This window comes from Chionomys nivalis, chromosome 3, assembly GCF_950005125.1.
Source record: "Chionomys nivalis chromosome 3, mChiNiv1.1, whole genome shotgun sequence".
Classification (NCBI taxonomy): Eukaryota; Metazoa; Chordata; class Mammalia; order Rodentia; family Cricetidae; genus Chionomys; species Chionomys nivalis.
In genome coordinates, this window is record NC_080088.1 from 4,769,964 (window position 1) to 4,785,524 (window position 15,561).

Consider the following 15,561-nt stretch of genomic DNA (forward strand, 5'->3'; position numbering starts at 1 on the left):
GACAGAGCCAAGGGTCCCTGCCTCGGGGAGATGGCGCAAAAGTGGAATGGGAGTGTCCACGTAAAAACAGCACAGGGCAACAGTGGGTGCGCAGGCCACATAAACCACCGTCAGCTTGCTTTTTGATTTCAAAAACAAATAAACAAAGGAAAGAAAAAATAATTGCTGTGAATATATACTACATTATATATACAAACAGAGTTTGTTCTTAAACATGAGTCTGGGTGATTAACACAGACTCACACCTGGTCAAGTGCAGAGAATGAATGATCGCTCTCCTCCCTAAAGCTCAGGGGTGCAAAGACTGTGAGAGCCAGAGGCCGGGTGGAGAGCTGGGACATGGCACCCTTTGCACATGAACTCACAAGCTCGCTGCACAAGACAGGCAGAGGTCGGGTCTCTCAGCTGTTCATCAAGAGAAGGCAGGACTCACGAGGCCCCACCCCTGCCCAAGGGACAACTTAATGTAGCTGGGGGCCACGGGATCACCTTCTGCAGTGGTGTGCCTGTTCCTAAGTTGACTGTGCTCTTCAGGAAGCCCTATTCAAACTCAGTGGGTCACACCCAGCAAAGACATGGAAGTAGGGCCTTTTTGGGAAGAGGACTGGCTTTAGTGGGAGAGGGAGAGACCTGAGAGGGTCAGGGGCTACAATGACAAAATTCATTATATAAATTTATGAGGATACACAGAGAAACTCTCTTTTGAAAAACCAAAGAAGAAAAATTGTGAAGCTGCTAAAGATTAAAAAGTTAATGAAAGTTTTAAATGAACATAAAATATTTGTAGGAAATGACGCCTTGCATCTTAGAAAAACAAGGATGAAGAGTTAGAAGTCAAACCAAGGATTTAAGCAAAGTACACGGGAGGGTTTTGCGGCCGAGGGTATTGATTGGTCTTCTATTAAAAGCTGAGCAAACACACAGAGCTTGGCTTTGCTCAGCTCTGAGCTATCACCCGGGGCGGAAGCACCATCAGCAGCTGCATTATGTGGTGAACTGGACAGAGGAGTCGGTGTGTGCCAGGACACAGCCCTGCTGGGTGGCCCCTGCGCCGGGCAGCCGGGACCCCCTACCCAGGGATCACTTTAGGAAGTCCCTAGATAAAGCCCACTGCGAGCACTAGAACACACACGCACATGTTCTTCTAAGTACGAGCCACAGGATGAGGATGCCGGATATTTGCACAGCTTCCCCCCAAGAAAGTTCCACCATCAAAACCCAGGAAACTCTCCTTGTTCCTTTCGGGTATGCAGAGGACACTGGCTAGCTAGTCCTAAAGAAATGCAACTGTGTATCTCACTGTCCTCATTGCAAAAGTAAGGCCAGGCCTGGCTGGCAGCTTTGGGAGGCAGAGGCAGGTGGATCTATGTGAGTGTGAGGCCAGCCTGGTCTCCACAGTGAGTTCCAGGACGGCCAGGGCGGTGACACAGAGAAACCCTGTCTCATAAAAAAAATAAATAAATAAATAAATAAATAAAAAAAAAATAGGAGCTAGAGAGTCGGCTCAGGGGTTAAGAGCACTAACTGCTCTTCCAGAGGACCTGGGTTCAATTCCAGCCACCCACATGGTAGCTCACAACCGTCTGTAACTCCAGTTCTCTGGGACCTAACACTCTCACACAGACATCCATGCAGGCAAAATACCAATGCACATTAAAATAAATAAATAAAAAAGGTCTCAAAGAATAATTCTGACATAACTTCATCCTGGAAAAGCAAAATAACTAGGGTGAAAAGCTAGGGAACTTTCTATCGTGTGAGAATGACCCAGACTACCTCTGTCGTTAGACCCTAAAAATCAGTGTGCAGTTTAGAATACAGAACCCCAAACTTTTCATTCAAAAGCAACTAACAGCAACCATCAACATCATAACCTCCAAGCCCAGGCTGTCTCCACTCTTCCTCCCTCATTCTCCCTGGTCTGCCTCAGCACCTCTGGGGCCAAGACCAGAGATCTGTCTCTACACTGGGCTCTGGCTTTCACGTCCTTACAGCCATCACGGCACTCCCCTGCCTCTTCTCCTAGAAAGGAGTCTGGCGAGTACTCGCCCTTTTAATCTCCTGTTCTTAGTGCAGCAAAGCACACGTGAGCAGCTCTGGGGCAGGAAGAGGTGACATGCCGGCCTCCAGGGGTCAGAAAGTCAGAACGGTGACATTGTCAGTCACGGGCCAAGAGTTCCATTTGTTCGTGTTAACTGAGCAGTGCAAACAGGGAAAAGTTTTCACCTACATGAAAGCTTCCTCACAGCTGGGTCTAGTGCAGCCCTTCGCAGTGTCTCCCAACATAGACACTGTTGACTCCGCTCCTCTTCCTGTCTGTGTATGAGAATTATGTGCTGGAGTATTTGTCTCTATTCCTCAGGGCTTAGGGGTCCAGCTCTTTCTCAGAGTAAAACAGAAACAGCAAAAACGATCTTCTACTATCAGCTCACTCACTGCGCCTATAACACACACTCAGGGATTACATAAGCCTTGGCTGTCACCTACCCTGGGAAGCTGGCCACCACTTCTGGGCGTGGTAGGCACCAGCTTGGCTTTCAGTAATTCATGTTCTTGGTTCAATGTTAAGAAATCACAGGTTGGGGAAAAATACGAATATTAAACAAGACTATCGACTGTTCAAACAAACTCTCATTCATCGACCAAAAGAACAAACAAAACTCCAACTTTTAACACGTATCTAGTGTAGTAACACAGACTGAAGGACCTTTGGGGAGCTTAGTAATACATTTAATCTGTTAGAGAATATAAAAACTCAAATATGCGTGTATTAACACACATAGACACTCATGGGTACGCACACACACATAGACCTGTTATCAGAACACGAAGGCAAAAGAACTTGCAGAAAGTCAGGTAATGCCCCGCTGCTCCCTGCTGTGTCACCACGACTGAGTCCACATGACCCTCCTGTGTCACCATGACTACTGAGTCCACATGACCCTCCTGTGTCACCACGACTGAGTCCACATGACCCTCCTGTGTCCCCACGACTACCGAGTTCCTATGCTCCCTCCTGGGTCACCACGACTACTGAGCTATGGTGACAATGGGTGGCAATGAGACAGACTCTTCCTTCACAGATGTGACTATAATAGTGGGCTATCCCCTGGGGAAATCAGGACAGAGCTAAGTGAAAGCCGCAAGTGGTCCACATGCAAACCTCTAGTTAGGTCTGTGCAGTCCAGTGCAGATGCAAAGGAACACAGCCTGGGTCACTATCTCTGTACTGTGCTCTACAGAGTCACTGTCTGTACTGTGCTCTACAGGGTCACTGTACTGTGCTCTACAGGGTCACTGTACTGTGCTCTACAGGGTCACTGTCTGTACTGTGCTCTACAGGGTCACTGTCTGTACCGTGCTCTACAGGGTCACTGTCTGTACTGTGCTCTACAGGGTCACTGTACTGTGCTCTACAGGGTCACTGTCTGTACTGTGCTCTACAGGGTCACCGTCTGTACTGTGCTCTACAGGGTCACTGTCTGTACCGTGCTCTACAGGGTCACTGTACTGTGCTCTACAGGGTCACTGTCTGTACTGTGCTCTACAGGGTCACTGTACCGTGCTCTACAGGGTCACTGTCTCTGTACTGTGCTCTACAGGGTCACTGTCTGTACTGTGCTCTACAGGGTCACTGTCTGTACTGTGCTCTACAGGGTCACTGTGTGTACCGTGCTCTACAGGGTCACTGTCTGTACCGTGCTCTACAGGGTCACTGTCTGTACCGTGCTCTACAGGGTCACTGTCTGTACCGTGCTCTACAGGGTCACTGTCTGTACCGTGCTCTACAGGGTCACTGTCTGTACTGTGCTCTACAGGGTCACTGTCTCTGTACTGTGCTCTACAGGGTCACTGTCTGTACTGTGCTCTACAGGGTCACCGTCTGTACCGTGCTCTACAGGGTCACCGTCTGTACTGTGCTCTACAGGGTCACTGTACTGTGCTCTACAGGGTCACTGTACTGTGCTCTACAGGGTCACTGTCTGTACCGTGCTCTACAGGGTCACTGTCTGTACTGTGCTCTACAGGGTCACTGTACTGTGCTCTACAGGGTCACTGTCTGTACCGTGCTCTACAGGGTCACTGTCTCTGTACTGTGCTCTACAGGGTCACTGTCTCTGGCTACAATGCTCTAAGTTGCTCTGTCCCCAGGTTTTCTGGAGCTTACAGGAACACTCCAAGTATGGCTGGGATTGACTTCTTGATTCTACAAGGGGCCCCAGGCACTGTCCAAATGCATGCCAGGGTGATGTGTCTGAGGCCTGGGAACAGCAGAGGCAAGAGAGGCACGGTACCAGCACACAGGATGTGACATGCACAGTCAGCAGTCACCACAGATGGGCCGGAACATGGGCCGTATCACCAGTGATGTTAATCACTGCAACGTCTCTCAGAACAGTCAACATGGACAGCAATTCTTTTTTGGCAAGGGTTTTGTGCACACGCAATGGTTAACACGACCACACACTTTCTCTGTCTCTGAGCTGTCACCAGGTCATGAGAACTCAGGAGCGCTAAGTGCTTCTTCAGGTCCTGCAGAGAGAGGTGAGAGACTCTGCTCTGGTCCAGTGTGGCAGCACATGCCTATGATTCTTGGGAGGCAGAGACTGAGGCAGGAGGATCGCAGTTAGTCACCAGTTAGGGTTACATCATGTAGAAGACCTTTGTGTCAAAAATGAAAATAAAATAAAGAACAAGGGGGGAGAGGACCCTGCTTTGCACACTACCGATTCCTCTCGCTAAGTCCTGCCTGCTGAGGAACCTGGCTAAGGGCAGTTCTGGACTATGTGGATTCTATGCCCAGCTTTGTTGCTCCCTGTGGTGGCCCTGAGAACCCTGTCCATCTTCCCTCCCTTACCTGTGAATGGAGGTGCCCATCAGGGAAAGCTTCCTCCACCAGAGGAGGAGGGCATGTGCATCTGTGTGCATCTCCCCTCCAACTGTGGACAGCTCCCTGATATGCCAGGCTCTAATGGGCGCCCTGCATAGGACTCTCAAAGTCAGGGTCAACATCTCTCTAGTCTTTGACTTCCCCTCTGGTAAGGTGCCACAGTGAGTTCTTGGGACTCTGTCATGCGGTGAGCAGAGAAATGTGAATTAACCCTGCCTTCTCTGTACCTCCCAGACCCATCATGTGGGTGTCGTGGAAGACCCCAAACCCAGACAGGTAAAACCACACCCTGGACACAAGACCCACCAACCTGTCGTAGATCTCAGAGCCCTCTTCCAGGCCCGGCAGCAGGCCCACAAGAAAAGCCTGGAGACTGGGCAGGAGCAGCTTCTGCAGCGGGAGGAAGTACTTCTCGTACAGGCCGAGCAGGACAGGCCGCACTGACATGGCGGCATAGGCCAGCAGGGGAAACAGGCCGCAGCTTTGAGAAAGACAAGAAGGGCAGGTGAGTGCAGTCAGACACCTGGTCACAGATCCCAGGGCTCAGGGCAAAGGAGAGGCTTGGGTTTGCACAGTCTAAGGCCATGCTCCACCCTAGCCCCAGAAGGGAACAGTTAAGAGCAAGCAGAGCCACTGAACTGGTGATAGATGCACATTTGATCTGAGATGGCCACAGGAGCAGGCAACTGAGCTGCCTGCACATTCTGCTCCTTATGCACAGGTGTGCTAAGGTGTGGAGCCTGAATGCAGGTCTTTCTGAGGGTGACAATCTCCTGGTCAAAGATGGATGACTGGCTGCTGTGTGGTTTTCTCCCCTATGCATATTTTGTTTGCCATTTTTCTTTTAAGATTTTTTGAGATAGGATTTCACATAGTTAAGGGTGACCTTGAACTTCTACTCTTCCTACCTTCACCTCCTGAGTGCTAGAATTACAAGCATGCACCAGTACACCTGGCTTATCAGTACTGGCATCAAGCTCAGTGCCTTATGCCTGCCAGGCAAGCAGTCTACCGAGTGATGACCCCAGCCCCGTGTCATTTTCCAAACTGTGACGACAGTCCTAGAGCGGGAAGGGGCTGTACCTGTACAGGAACAAATCCTTGGCCAGCCATTTGGTCCCCACTATCTTAAAGATGATCTCGTACGTTTCTAGGGCTTTAAGGTGCACACCACTAGGCAGGGCGGGATGCAGACACTGGGCGAGCCTCTTGCTGATAAGGAGCCTTCGTGGCAGCAGGGAATACTTCAGGTTGCTCTGGAGAGCCTGTGAGACAAGCAAAGGCAAGAGAGATGGCAGCTGTGCCATTTACAGAGAAAAACATATCTGTGGAGGCCAGAACACGATGTGGGGCTGTGAGACAGGCACACAGAGAAGAGCCAGAGGGACTGTGTGCAGAGGCTCAATGGAGACTCACAAGCTAGACTCTTGGGCATTGAGTGGTTGGATAGGCCCTGCCAATGCTGGAAGGGAAGCAGATGGTGTCTCGGTGACACCATGGCACTCACAGACAGACTGTATGCACCTCATTCCCAGGAGGCCAGCAGTCCCACAGATATGGAGAAGGACTGGACTGTAACCAGCACAGACAGCACTGTCTCCTGTGCACACAGAAGCCCTGGCTGTTTGCTGGGGAGATGGGGTCTCACTCCCCCATCACTCTTCAGCTCAGCTCCCTAGCCATGCGGCGCTGGGTGGAGCTCACACACGGGGAAGGGCTACTGCGGGCACCTCTGCCAACTAGGGACTGTGCTGAGAACATCTGAATTCCATGGGAATGTGAACAACAGTATCCCCAGCAAGCAGACGGGGAACCTAGGACACTGTAGCTTCTAGAGCTGGGAATACAGCTCAGAGTTAAAGTATTTGCTGGGTGTGTGCAAGGCCCTGGGTACTAAAAACAAACAAACAAGAAAACCTACTCTTCCTGGCATCGAGAAGCAGAGGCAGAGTGCCATGGCTAGGAGATTTCCAGAGACTGTCTTACAATCCCGTCTGACGCTGCGGTCTACCAGACCACACATATCTGTACTGAGAGCACACAGGGTAAACCCCAGGTTTCTGAGAGCCACTCAAAGGCCTCCAGAGCACGGCTGCAGTCTGCTTGCCCTGCCCCATTTCCACTTTCTTTTTCTTTTTGGGCATGTGTGTATATTTGCCTATGTGTGTAGGGAGGCCAAAGGTCAACATTGATTGGGTGTTTTCCTCAATCATTTTCTACCATTAAAAACCTATCATTTAGCGTGTAGGGAGGGTGGGTTCAGGCTGTGCACGCCTCCAGTCTCAGGCACAAAGACTTTGTGGGCTGATGTGGGAGGGCTGCTGGAACCCAGAAGTTCGAGGCTTTGAAGACAGCCTGCACAACCCAGCAAGACACTTTGTCTCAGAAGGATTAAAATGTTAACTTTTATATTATGTCACAATTTTAGAATGGAAAGAGCCTGTGCACCAACCTCTTCCAGCTGAGGTTCTGGAAACAGGGTCTTGCTAACAAGCAGTTTTCTGGCCTCAACTTCCTGAAGTTGAAAACAGCCTGAGCGACACAGCAAATACTCTCAAGGAAAGGTCAGAGGGTGACTTCCATACTGTGTTTATGCTTCGACAACTTAGAAAGGAAGAGACCCACGTCTCATAGCAACAGAGCGGTTGTGGGCTAAGAGCCATCTCTACAGTATTTTTGACATGAGATTCTAAGCATACGCCTCCATCCCTAGCTAGCCATTCCCACTCTCTGCCAATAACACACCCTGGCTCCCAACTGCACGTGTCTGATATCATGACTCATCAAACCTGGCTGAAAAACATTAAGACACAAGTATTTGGGTATTAAAAAGGAAGCCCAGCCCTAGGCTGTCTTCCTGCCTCCTGTGCAGCAGGATGAGGCAATATCGTGCCTGCATATCCAGTCTCAGAGATGTTTCCCCCACACGAACTCGGGGTCACCTATGAAGAGCTAGCCTCTTGTCCCCCATCCTCACCCCTCATACATGCTAGCATCCTGGCCCAGGTCAGGAAGGGCTTCCCCTCTGCTGCTCTTTCCAGTCCACGTGAGAATGCCACTGTGGAACAGACTTCTCAGTGAAGAGGGCTTAGAAACACTCCCAGAGCAGGTCAAAGTGGTGTGGGATATTCTTCTACACTGTGTGAATACACGTCGCTGTGACTGGCTTAATAAAGAAGCTGGCTGGCCAATAGCTGGACAGGATAAGGTTGGGGGAGAGCCAAACAGAATGCTGGGAAGTCAGAGGAGTTGCCAGCAAACAGGGAGAAGCAAGATGGGCATGCTGTACTAAGAAAAGCTATATAGCAAAACATAGCTAAGAAATGTAGGTTAATTTAAACGTAACAGTTAGCTAGTAACAAGCCTGAGCTATTGGCTGAGCATTTACAATTTACAGAAGTGTCTGAGTGGTTATTTGTGAGCAGCTGTGGAGACACCAGAGAAACTCTGCCTACACAGTGGGGGATTATTTTCAGGAAGCTGGAAGCCCAGACTAGTTGGCCAGTAACATACACAGTTCATGAGAAACAGTTTACAAATACAGAATAAACTCAGAGAAGCTGATAGGCTGGAAAGGGAAAGTAATTATGTTTTCAAAATCATTTTCAGCCAGCTCTATGGAAAGAAAAACTGTGATTAAACAGAAAATTAAGTTTCCTCATTCATTTCACTCAGGAGCTACACAATCCTGAAAGAATTCCTGAAAGTTCACTTAGGACACAATTACAGTCTTGACCTCACTACGTCCATCGACGTAGCAGATTGGCCTTAAAACAAAGGAACAGGGCCAAAGGAGAAATGTCCCTAAGTAGTGTCTGCTTGGCATGCAGAGGCCTGGGTTGGACTCTTAGTCCTCCAAATAAATAACTAATAAAACAAGAATAAAATGTAAGTTTGAGAAAAAGGGCTAAATTACAGCCTAGCTTCATGACTGGAAGCCAAGAAAGACTTAAGTTCCACCCAAGTACAGTTTCTCTGTACCCCACTTTGGTTCCTTCTAACATGACACAGACAGACAGCACAATCTTCTCCAGGACACAACTGGATCTGGAAGCGTGGACCATGTGCTCAGAATGGTGCACTTAAAAAAGGCTAGGACAGCCAGGTGGTGACGGTGCATCCTTTAATCCCAGCACTCAGGAGGCAGAGGCAAATGCATCTCTGTGAGACTGAGGCCAGCATGGTCTACAAAAGCCAGTTCCAGCACAATCACAGCTATACAGAGAAACCTTGTCTCAAAAAACCAAAAAGAGGGTTGGAGAGATGGCTCAGCAGTTAAGAGTACTGCCTGCTCTTCTAAAGGTCCTGAGTTCAATTCCCAGCAACCACATGGTGGCTCACAACCATCTGTAATGAGATATGATGTCCTCTTCTGACCTGCAGACATACATGCAGACAGAATACTGAGAATACTGTATACATAATAAATAAACAAAATCTTAAAAAAAAAAAAACCAAAAAGAAAGAAAGAAAGGATAGAAGGTGGGGGGATACACTTTATGTCATGTGCATTTTAACTACTAATAAAAATAGTTTAAACATGTTTAAACTTAACAGCATGGGCAGAGAGGGAGAGAAGTTAGGTTTGACTTTAAAATGCTTTTCTTTGGCTAGTGAATGTCTCCTCTTCAAGTTCCCAGAAGCAGGGCAGGGAAGCCTGAGAGGGTGTTGCTCAGGAAGAGAAGTGTCTGCAGCACAAGCATGAGGAGCAGATCTGAAGCCCCGACACGTAAAGCAGGATGTGGCCACACACACACACACACACTGCATTCCCAGCCCCGGGGTAAGGTAGGGGGTGGGGGTGCGGAGATCTGAGGATCCCTTGGGCTTGCTGGCCATCAGTTTAGCTCCAGGTTCACTGTGAGACCCTGACTCAACATGTCCCTCTGATCTCTGTGTGGATGCACATCCACACACATGTATACACTATGTGCACGCAGGCACACGCACACACACACACACACACGCACACACACGGCACAGTCCAACCTGCCCCTGCAGAAGATAATGCTTACTGCAGAGGGTCACGTGCCATCTATAGAAAATGTAAGCAAATCAGTTTAACACACATCTCCCACCAGGCCAACGAGGCACAACAGCCATTGCTGTTTAATACTACATGCCTTCCTCTGGAAGTCTGTCATCTTTGGGAGGATGCCCATTTTAAAAGCAAAAACAAAGCCATAAGATGTCACAGTGAGTCAGGCTGGCAGGTGTACCGAGCTTCAGCACTTGGTTATATCTTTGCCAAGGGACACCAAGAGTGCCCTTTAGACCAAATGGGACGGGAACAGATATTGAGTAATAACAAATTGGCCAGGACTTCCCACTTCCCTGGCAGGCCAGGGGCTCACTTGAGAGGATGGCAGTGACATGGCAGTGGCTGCCAGAGATAAACTGGAGAAATGGGTCCGCTGGCCTCCCCTAAGAGCCACTGCTGGGCCAGCGCCAGGCTGGATGTGTTTAACTGGGGGTGACACTGTTTCCACTTCTGTGTCAACAAGAAGCTTCCTTCTCAGAAGGTTGTAGGCTGAGCAGCACCGAGCTACGTTCAGTCAGCAAACTCTGACCCGGCGAGGCCAGGATGAGCTGGCTCTCCACGCAGCTTCCAACACCCACCTCCTGGCACCTCTCTTGGTGAAGCTGCCTGAGAGGATCCTGTGTAGGTTAATTCACCTGTTTATCTCACATAGCGAGATCCGTTAGAAAGCAAAAGGGTTTTTTTTGTTGTTGTTTTAATTCTTAAGCCAGGTATGGTGGCATAGACCATTAGTCTCAGAGGCAGAGGCAAGAGGATCAAGTTCAGGGTCAGCCTGGTCTACAGAGCAAGTTCCAGGAAACCCTGCCTCAAAATACCAAAAAAATTGAATGAATAAATAAATTTTCTTTTTAAGTCAGCTGCAGGGTCACACAGAGAAACCCTGCCTCAGAATACTAAAAAATTGAATGAATAAATGAACAAACAAACAAACAAACAAAAATTTTTATTAAGTCAGCTGCAGGGACTCAGGCCTATTAAACAGTCTTAGCACTTTCAAGGCAGAGGCAGGAGGATTTCCAAGACCATTTCTCCTTGCTAGTATCAGCCAGGGCTTTCCGAGCTGTTGCCTGGGTGGTGAGTAAGGCAGGCTGGGGTGTGGACTAGGAGAGTCCCAAAGGTGCAGGCAGGAAGGTGCAGGGGCCTGGCAACTGCAGGGCAGGCGCACCCGGCAGACACTGGACAGGTGCAGAGGAGACACTTACCATTCGCCCAGAGTGCGCTCTGTCAAGAGGAAATGCTCAGGAAGCCACCATGAGGCCAAGGGTCTGTACCTAACCTACCGAGCTGGGTCCAAGTCAGGGCTCCTCCCTCATGGGCTGCCAGGCCATGACAGGCTACCTGAGTGCCCCTGGGCTGTTTTCTCACACAGGAAGTGTGCTGTCACCGACTCACTGGCTGGCCATATAGGTTAAACACTGAAAGGAGATGAGACACAGAGAGCATCCATCCTGCTTCACCAGTACACACAAACACACAGAGACATACAACCTACACATACATACACACCTCTGCACATGTACATGCACACAAGGTGCCCTCTATACACACACACACTCCACACATGTATACCTGCACACATGTACACACCCTACAAAGACACATCTCTGCACATGCGCACACTGGTACATCCCTTCACATATACCCACAGTTCACACATATATCACACGTACACACATCCTACATATGCATATACAGCAGAGATGCACAGACACCCATATGTCTCTAGCACATTATAAACACTCCCCACACACGCATGGACGCACACATCATGAGTACTAGCACATTATAAATACTCCCCACACACGCATGGACGCACACATCATGAGTACTAGCACATTATAAACACTCTCCACACACGCATGAACGCACACATCATGAGTAACGGGATCTCAAACCACATTGCGGCTTACAATCTCTTGGTTATGATGACATGGAAATCAATGTGCCAGAACAGAAAATTCTTAATTTTTGAAACAAGGTCTCATGGCAATCCTCCTGCCTCAGTCTTCGAGTGCTGGGATTACAGGTGCATGCGCTCAGGATGAGCAGAAACTAGTTCTTGAACCCGAGGCAGGAAACACACGGAGCTCATGCAGCAAACACGACCCACATGCAGACACGACTCTTCATCGTTTGCCTTCTGCGTTTATTCCATTTAGATTCGTTCTCTGTGTGTGCGGCTTACAGGCGTATGTGTGGCTTACAATCATGTGTTGTGTGATGTGGAACCTCAGGCTGATGTCAGGTCAGGTGTTTTCTCGGTCACCTGCCACCACACTACTGGGACAAGGTCTCTCACTGAATTTGGAACTCAGAGATTCAGCTGGACTGGTGGGCCAGTGGCCTCAGGGACATCTGTGTCCCCGCCTCCTCAGTCCAGGAACACAGGCGAGTACCATTTTATACTACTTCTCGGGGTCTCAGCTCAGGTCCTCATGCTTAGACACCAAGCACTTTCCAGCCACGGCCACCTTCCCCAGCCCTTTGTGGGGCTTCTTTAACTTCTCCATCTGAGTGCTGACCTCCGGCTCCCTTGCCTCCCCACACAGGAGCTCTGAACGGCTGTGGCGTTCTGCAGTTCTATTCTTTGCAGCAGGCCTCTTGACCACTGCCAGAGGACATGGGCCTCATTAAGTACAGAAACTCTGCTGGGTATGGCTACACAGGCGGGAACCTCAAAGGAGCAGCAGGGGCTCACAGAGACGATCACTCCTTCTGGGGGCTAAGAACTCACAGACTCAGAAGCCAGGCCTCTGAGTTCCACAAGGAAGGAGGGAGGAGGGAAGGTAGGAGAAGCCACACTTTGAAGCTCACACTAGGCGTGGCGCAGAGCACGGGGAAGGATTTCAGAACGAGTGACCACATGCCACACGCTACACCAGTTTTCCTTTTTAAACGCTGTCATCTACATACAAGGGACATGTGTAACCAAGCTTACATGGAATCACAGAACTGTCACAAATCCTCGACGGCTTTAGGCCCCAAAGTATAACTGGTAACTCTGTGTTCAGAAGTTACATAGGCTTAATCCCAGCACTTGGGAGGCAGAGGCAGGCGGATCTCTGTGAGTTCGAGACCAGCCTGGTCTACAGACCTAGTTCCAGGACAGGCTCCAAAGCCACAGAGAAAACCCTGTCTCGAAAAACCAAAAAAAAAAAAGAAGTTACATAGGCATGCAGAGCTGGCGTTAACAGTGGACTGAACTGTCAGCTCTTCCGGGACACCTCCTTCCTGAGATCTCTGGAGCCTCACACCAGGTGGGCCCTCCTCAGCTGGAGCTGACTGGCTTCAGATTGGCTGCTGAGAATTTAGGCCAAGCCACACAAGCGCTCCATTCCCTACAAGCACACAAGACTCTGGAGTGGGGCCTGGAGGTGGCGCAGCTGACAAGTCAAAGGACCTGAATCCAACCCTGGGACCTCTCCTCCACACACGTGTGCCATAAAGACTGCCACCCCTCCCCCATGCATAAGTAAATGGAGTAAGATTCTGGATTGCATGCCAGATGGGCAAGTTCTTGCAGTCAGTGACCAACCAGGGGCAAGAACACCAAAGGATGTAACTCAGAGTCACAGATGGGATTGGAGGTCATGGCTCTCCGTGGACATATGGCTGTCTTGCTCTCATCAGCCTTGGTCTGGTTTTATCTTATCTGGTCTTCCTTCTCTGCTGTTCAATTCCCTGGTTCTGAAACAAGCCGTCTGTCCAGGAGTCTGTCCAAGTGGCTGCGTGGGAGAGGCTGTAACCAGTAAGCAAGAGTGTACAGTATGCAGGAGTGTACAGTACGCAGGAGTGTACCGTCAAACAGGCCCGGCTTGCTCTGTCGACAGCAGAGCCCCAGCTCTGTTCTCTCTGAAGCTTGTCCTGGGACACTCGGGCAAAGAGCAGGGCACTGTCGCTGATATACAGAGCACTGGAAGAGCATGGCTCATAAACACAGAGAGTTCTGTGCTTAGCCCTGCAGTGGCTTAGGAAGAGCCCTGGTCCAGCCAGCCAGCTGCCACTCAGTGAGAAAAAGGGCAGGGACTGGCAACGGGCAGTCACAGGAAGACTGATTTAATTTTTTATTTGGGGATTTGAACCCAGGACTCTGACACTGAGCTGCACTCCCAGCAAAGCTCAGTCCTTGTTCTTTTCGGCAGCACTGCGGGGCTGAACCCGGCCTAGTGTATGCCAGGCAAACTGAGCTCTACCCTCAGCCATGTTCTGCATCTTTTAAAGACACAAAACACTTTTCCTGTCAATTGTCAAACGTGTCTGCGTGGCCCACAGAGGATCCAGGCTCCAGCTCACATGTGGCTAAAGGATGGGCTTAGTTGGGACACAGACTACCCAACCATGCAATTTTAAATAAAGAAAACATAATGTAACCTAAAAAAATCAAAAGTCCAGGGCAATGTTGCCATTGGCAGGAAGACATTCAGAAACACCCGGAGCCATTTATGACTGTATTTGTCGGCGGGGGAGGGGCTCGGCTATACTGCCATGTAGTGGACTAGAGGCCAGGATGCTAACAACCATCTTACAGTGCCCAGAACAGGGCCCACCTCCACCCAGATGCCCACCGTGCCGTGGCTGAGACACTCCCATGCAGAGGGTGCAGAGGAGCAGGGTTCCATCTCTGGCTTACACACAGAAAGAAAAAAGAACAACAAAAATAGCCCATTCTCAATGGAACAAAAATAACCAAACAGTGTTTGTTCCTTTTATGCCTTTGAAGCAGAGGAAATCCCTTTCAGAAGCTGGCCTGCAGCCTTCCGGCCACATCTCAGGGGCCCCAGAAGTCACAAGGTCACATCTAAGTAAACCGTGCCATGGAAAATGGAATCAAGAGGATTAAATTCGACAACCAGAACAGTATGCCTCCAGCTACCTCAGAACTCTCTACCAGGTGACCTCCACACATAAGAGGGTCTTTTAAACAAGGAAGAGAAGGGAGTGGCCATTGGCTGGGCAGCCACATGCCTGTCCCACACTCAGAAGTGGAGTCTGAATTAACCCTGCTGCTCCCACACTGAGCATGCTCAGTGCTCCTGCTTTCCAGGGCAATCTACTTAGGCTGTCTTCCAGCATACCAAGGCCCTGAGACATCTAGCTGGGGAGTCACCAGAAGCACTGGCAAGAAAAGATCTGTCACGTGCATAAAAGTAACAATTTGACTATTATTCACACACACACTTTTTTTGTTTGTTTTGTAGTTTGAAACGAGGTTTCTCTGTGTTTCAGCCCTGGATGTTCTGGAACTGGCTGTGCAGTAGGAATTCCTACCACCAGCAGCCATTAAATAATCTGCCCTCTTGGGCGTGGCCTCTTATACTATTTATGCCGATGTAAAGCGTGCGTCTGGTTTTTTTTTCCGGCTGCAGAATTCAGTTGCTATTCCCCATTCCAGCAGAGGATTGTGATCTGTGAGTCTACCCCTAAATAAATAACCCTCTATTATTCTCAATTCTGAGCTAGTGTGGGGTTTCTTTTAAGCATCCATCTTCACTAGCTCTGTAGACCAGGCTGGCCTCCAACTCACAGAGATCGTCCTGCCTCAGCCTCTCGAGTACTGGGATTAAGGCATGCTGTGCCACCACTGCCCGGCTATATACACACATTTTTAAAGGCTGATTTATCTTAACAA

General features: G+C 49.5%; 1 protein-coding gene across 10 annotated transcripts in view; it reads right to left on the minus strand.

The window, feature by feature from the left end:
• Positions 1-15,561, minus strand: part of Dop1b (DOP1 leucine zipper like protein B) — a 94,123-nt gene that overhangs the window by 66,653 nt on the left and 11,909 nt on the right. For all 10 annotated transcript variants that reach the window (XR_009056806.1, XM_057764016.1, XM_057764009.1 and 7 more), the window contains 2 exons: positions 5,975-6,156; positions 5,202-5,372 (listed from right to left, as the gene is read on the minus strand). Coding sequence is in view for 9 of the 10 variants with exons in the window: in XM_057764009.1 (XP_057619992.1) it covers positions 5,202-5,372; positions 5,975-6,156 (353 nt within the window). In the remaining variant the exon portion in view is untranslated. The remainder of the gene's footprint in view (positions 1-5,201; positions 5,373-5,974; positions 6,157-15,561) is intronic.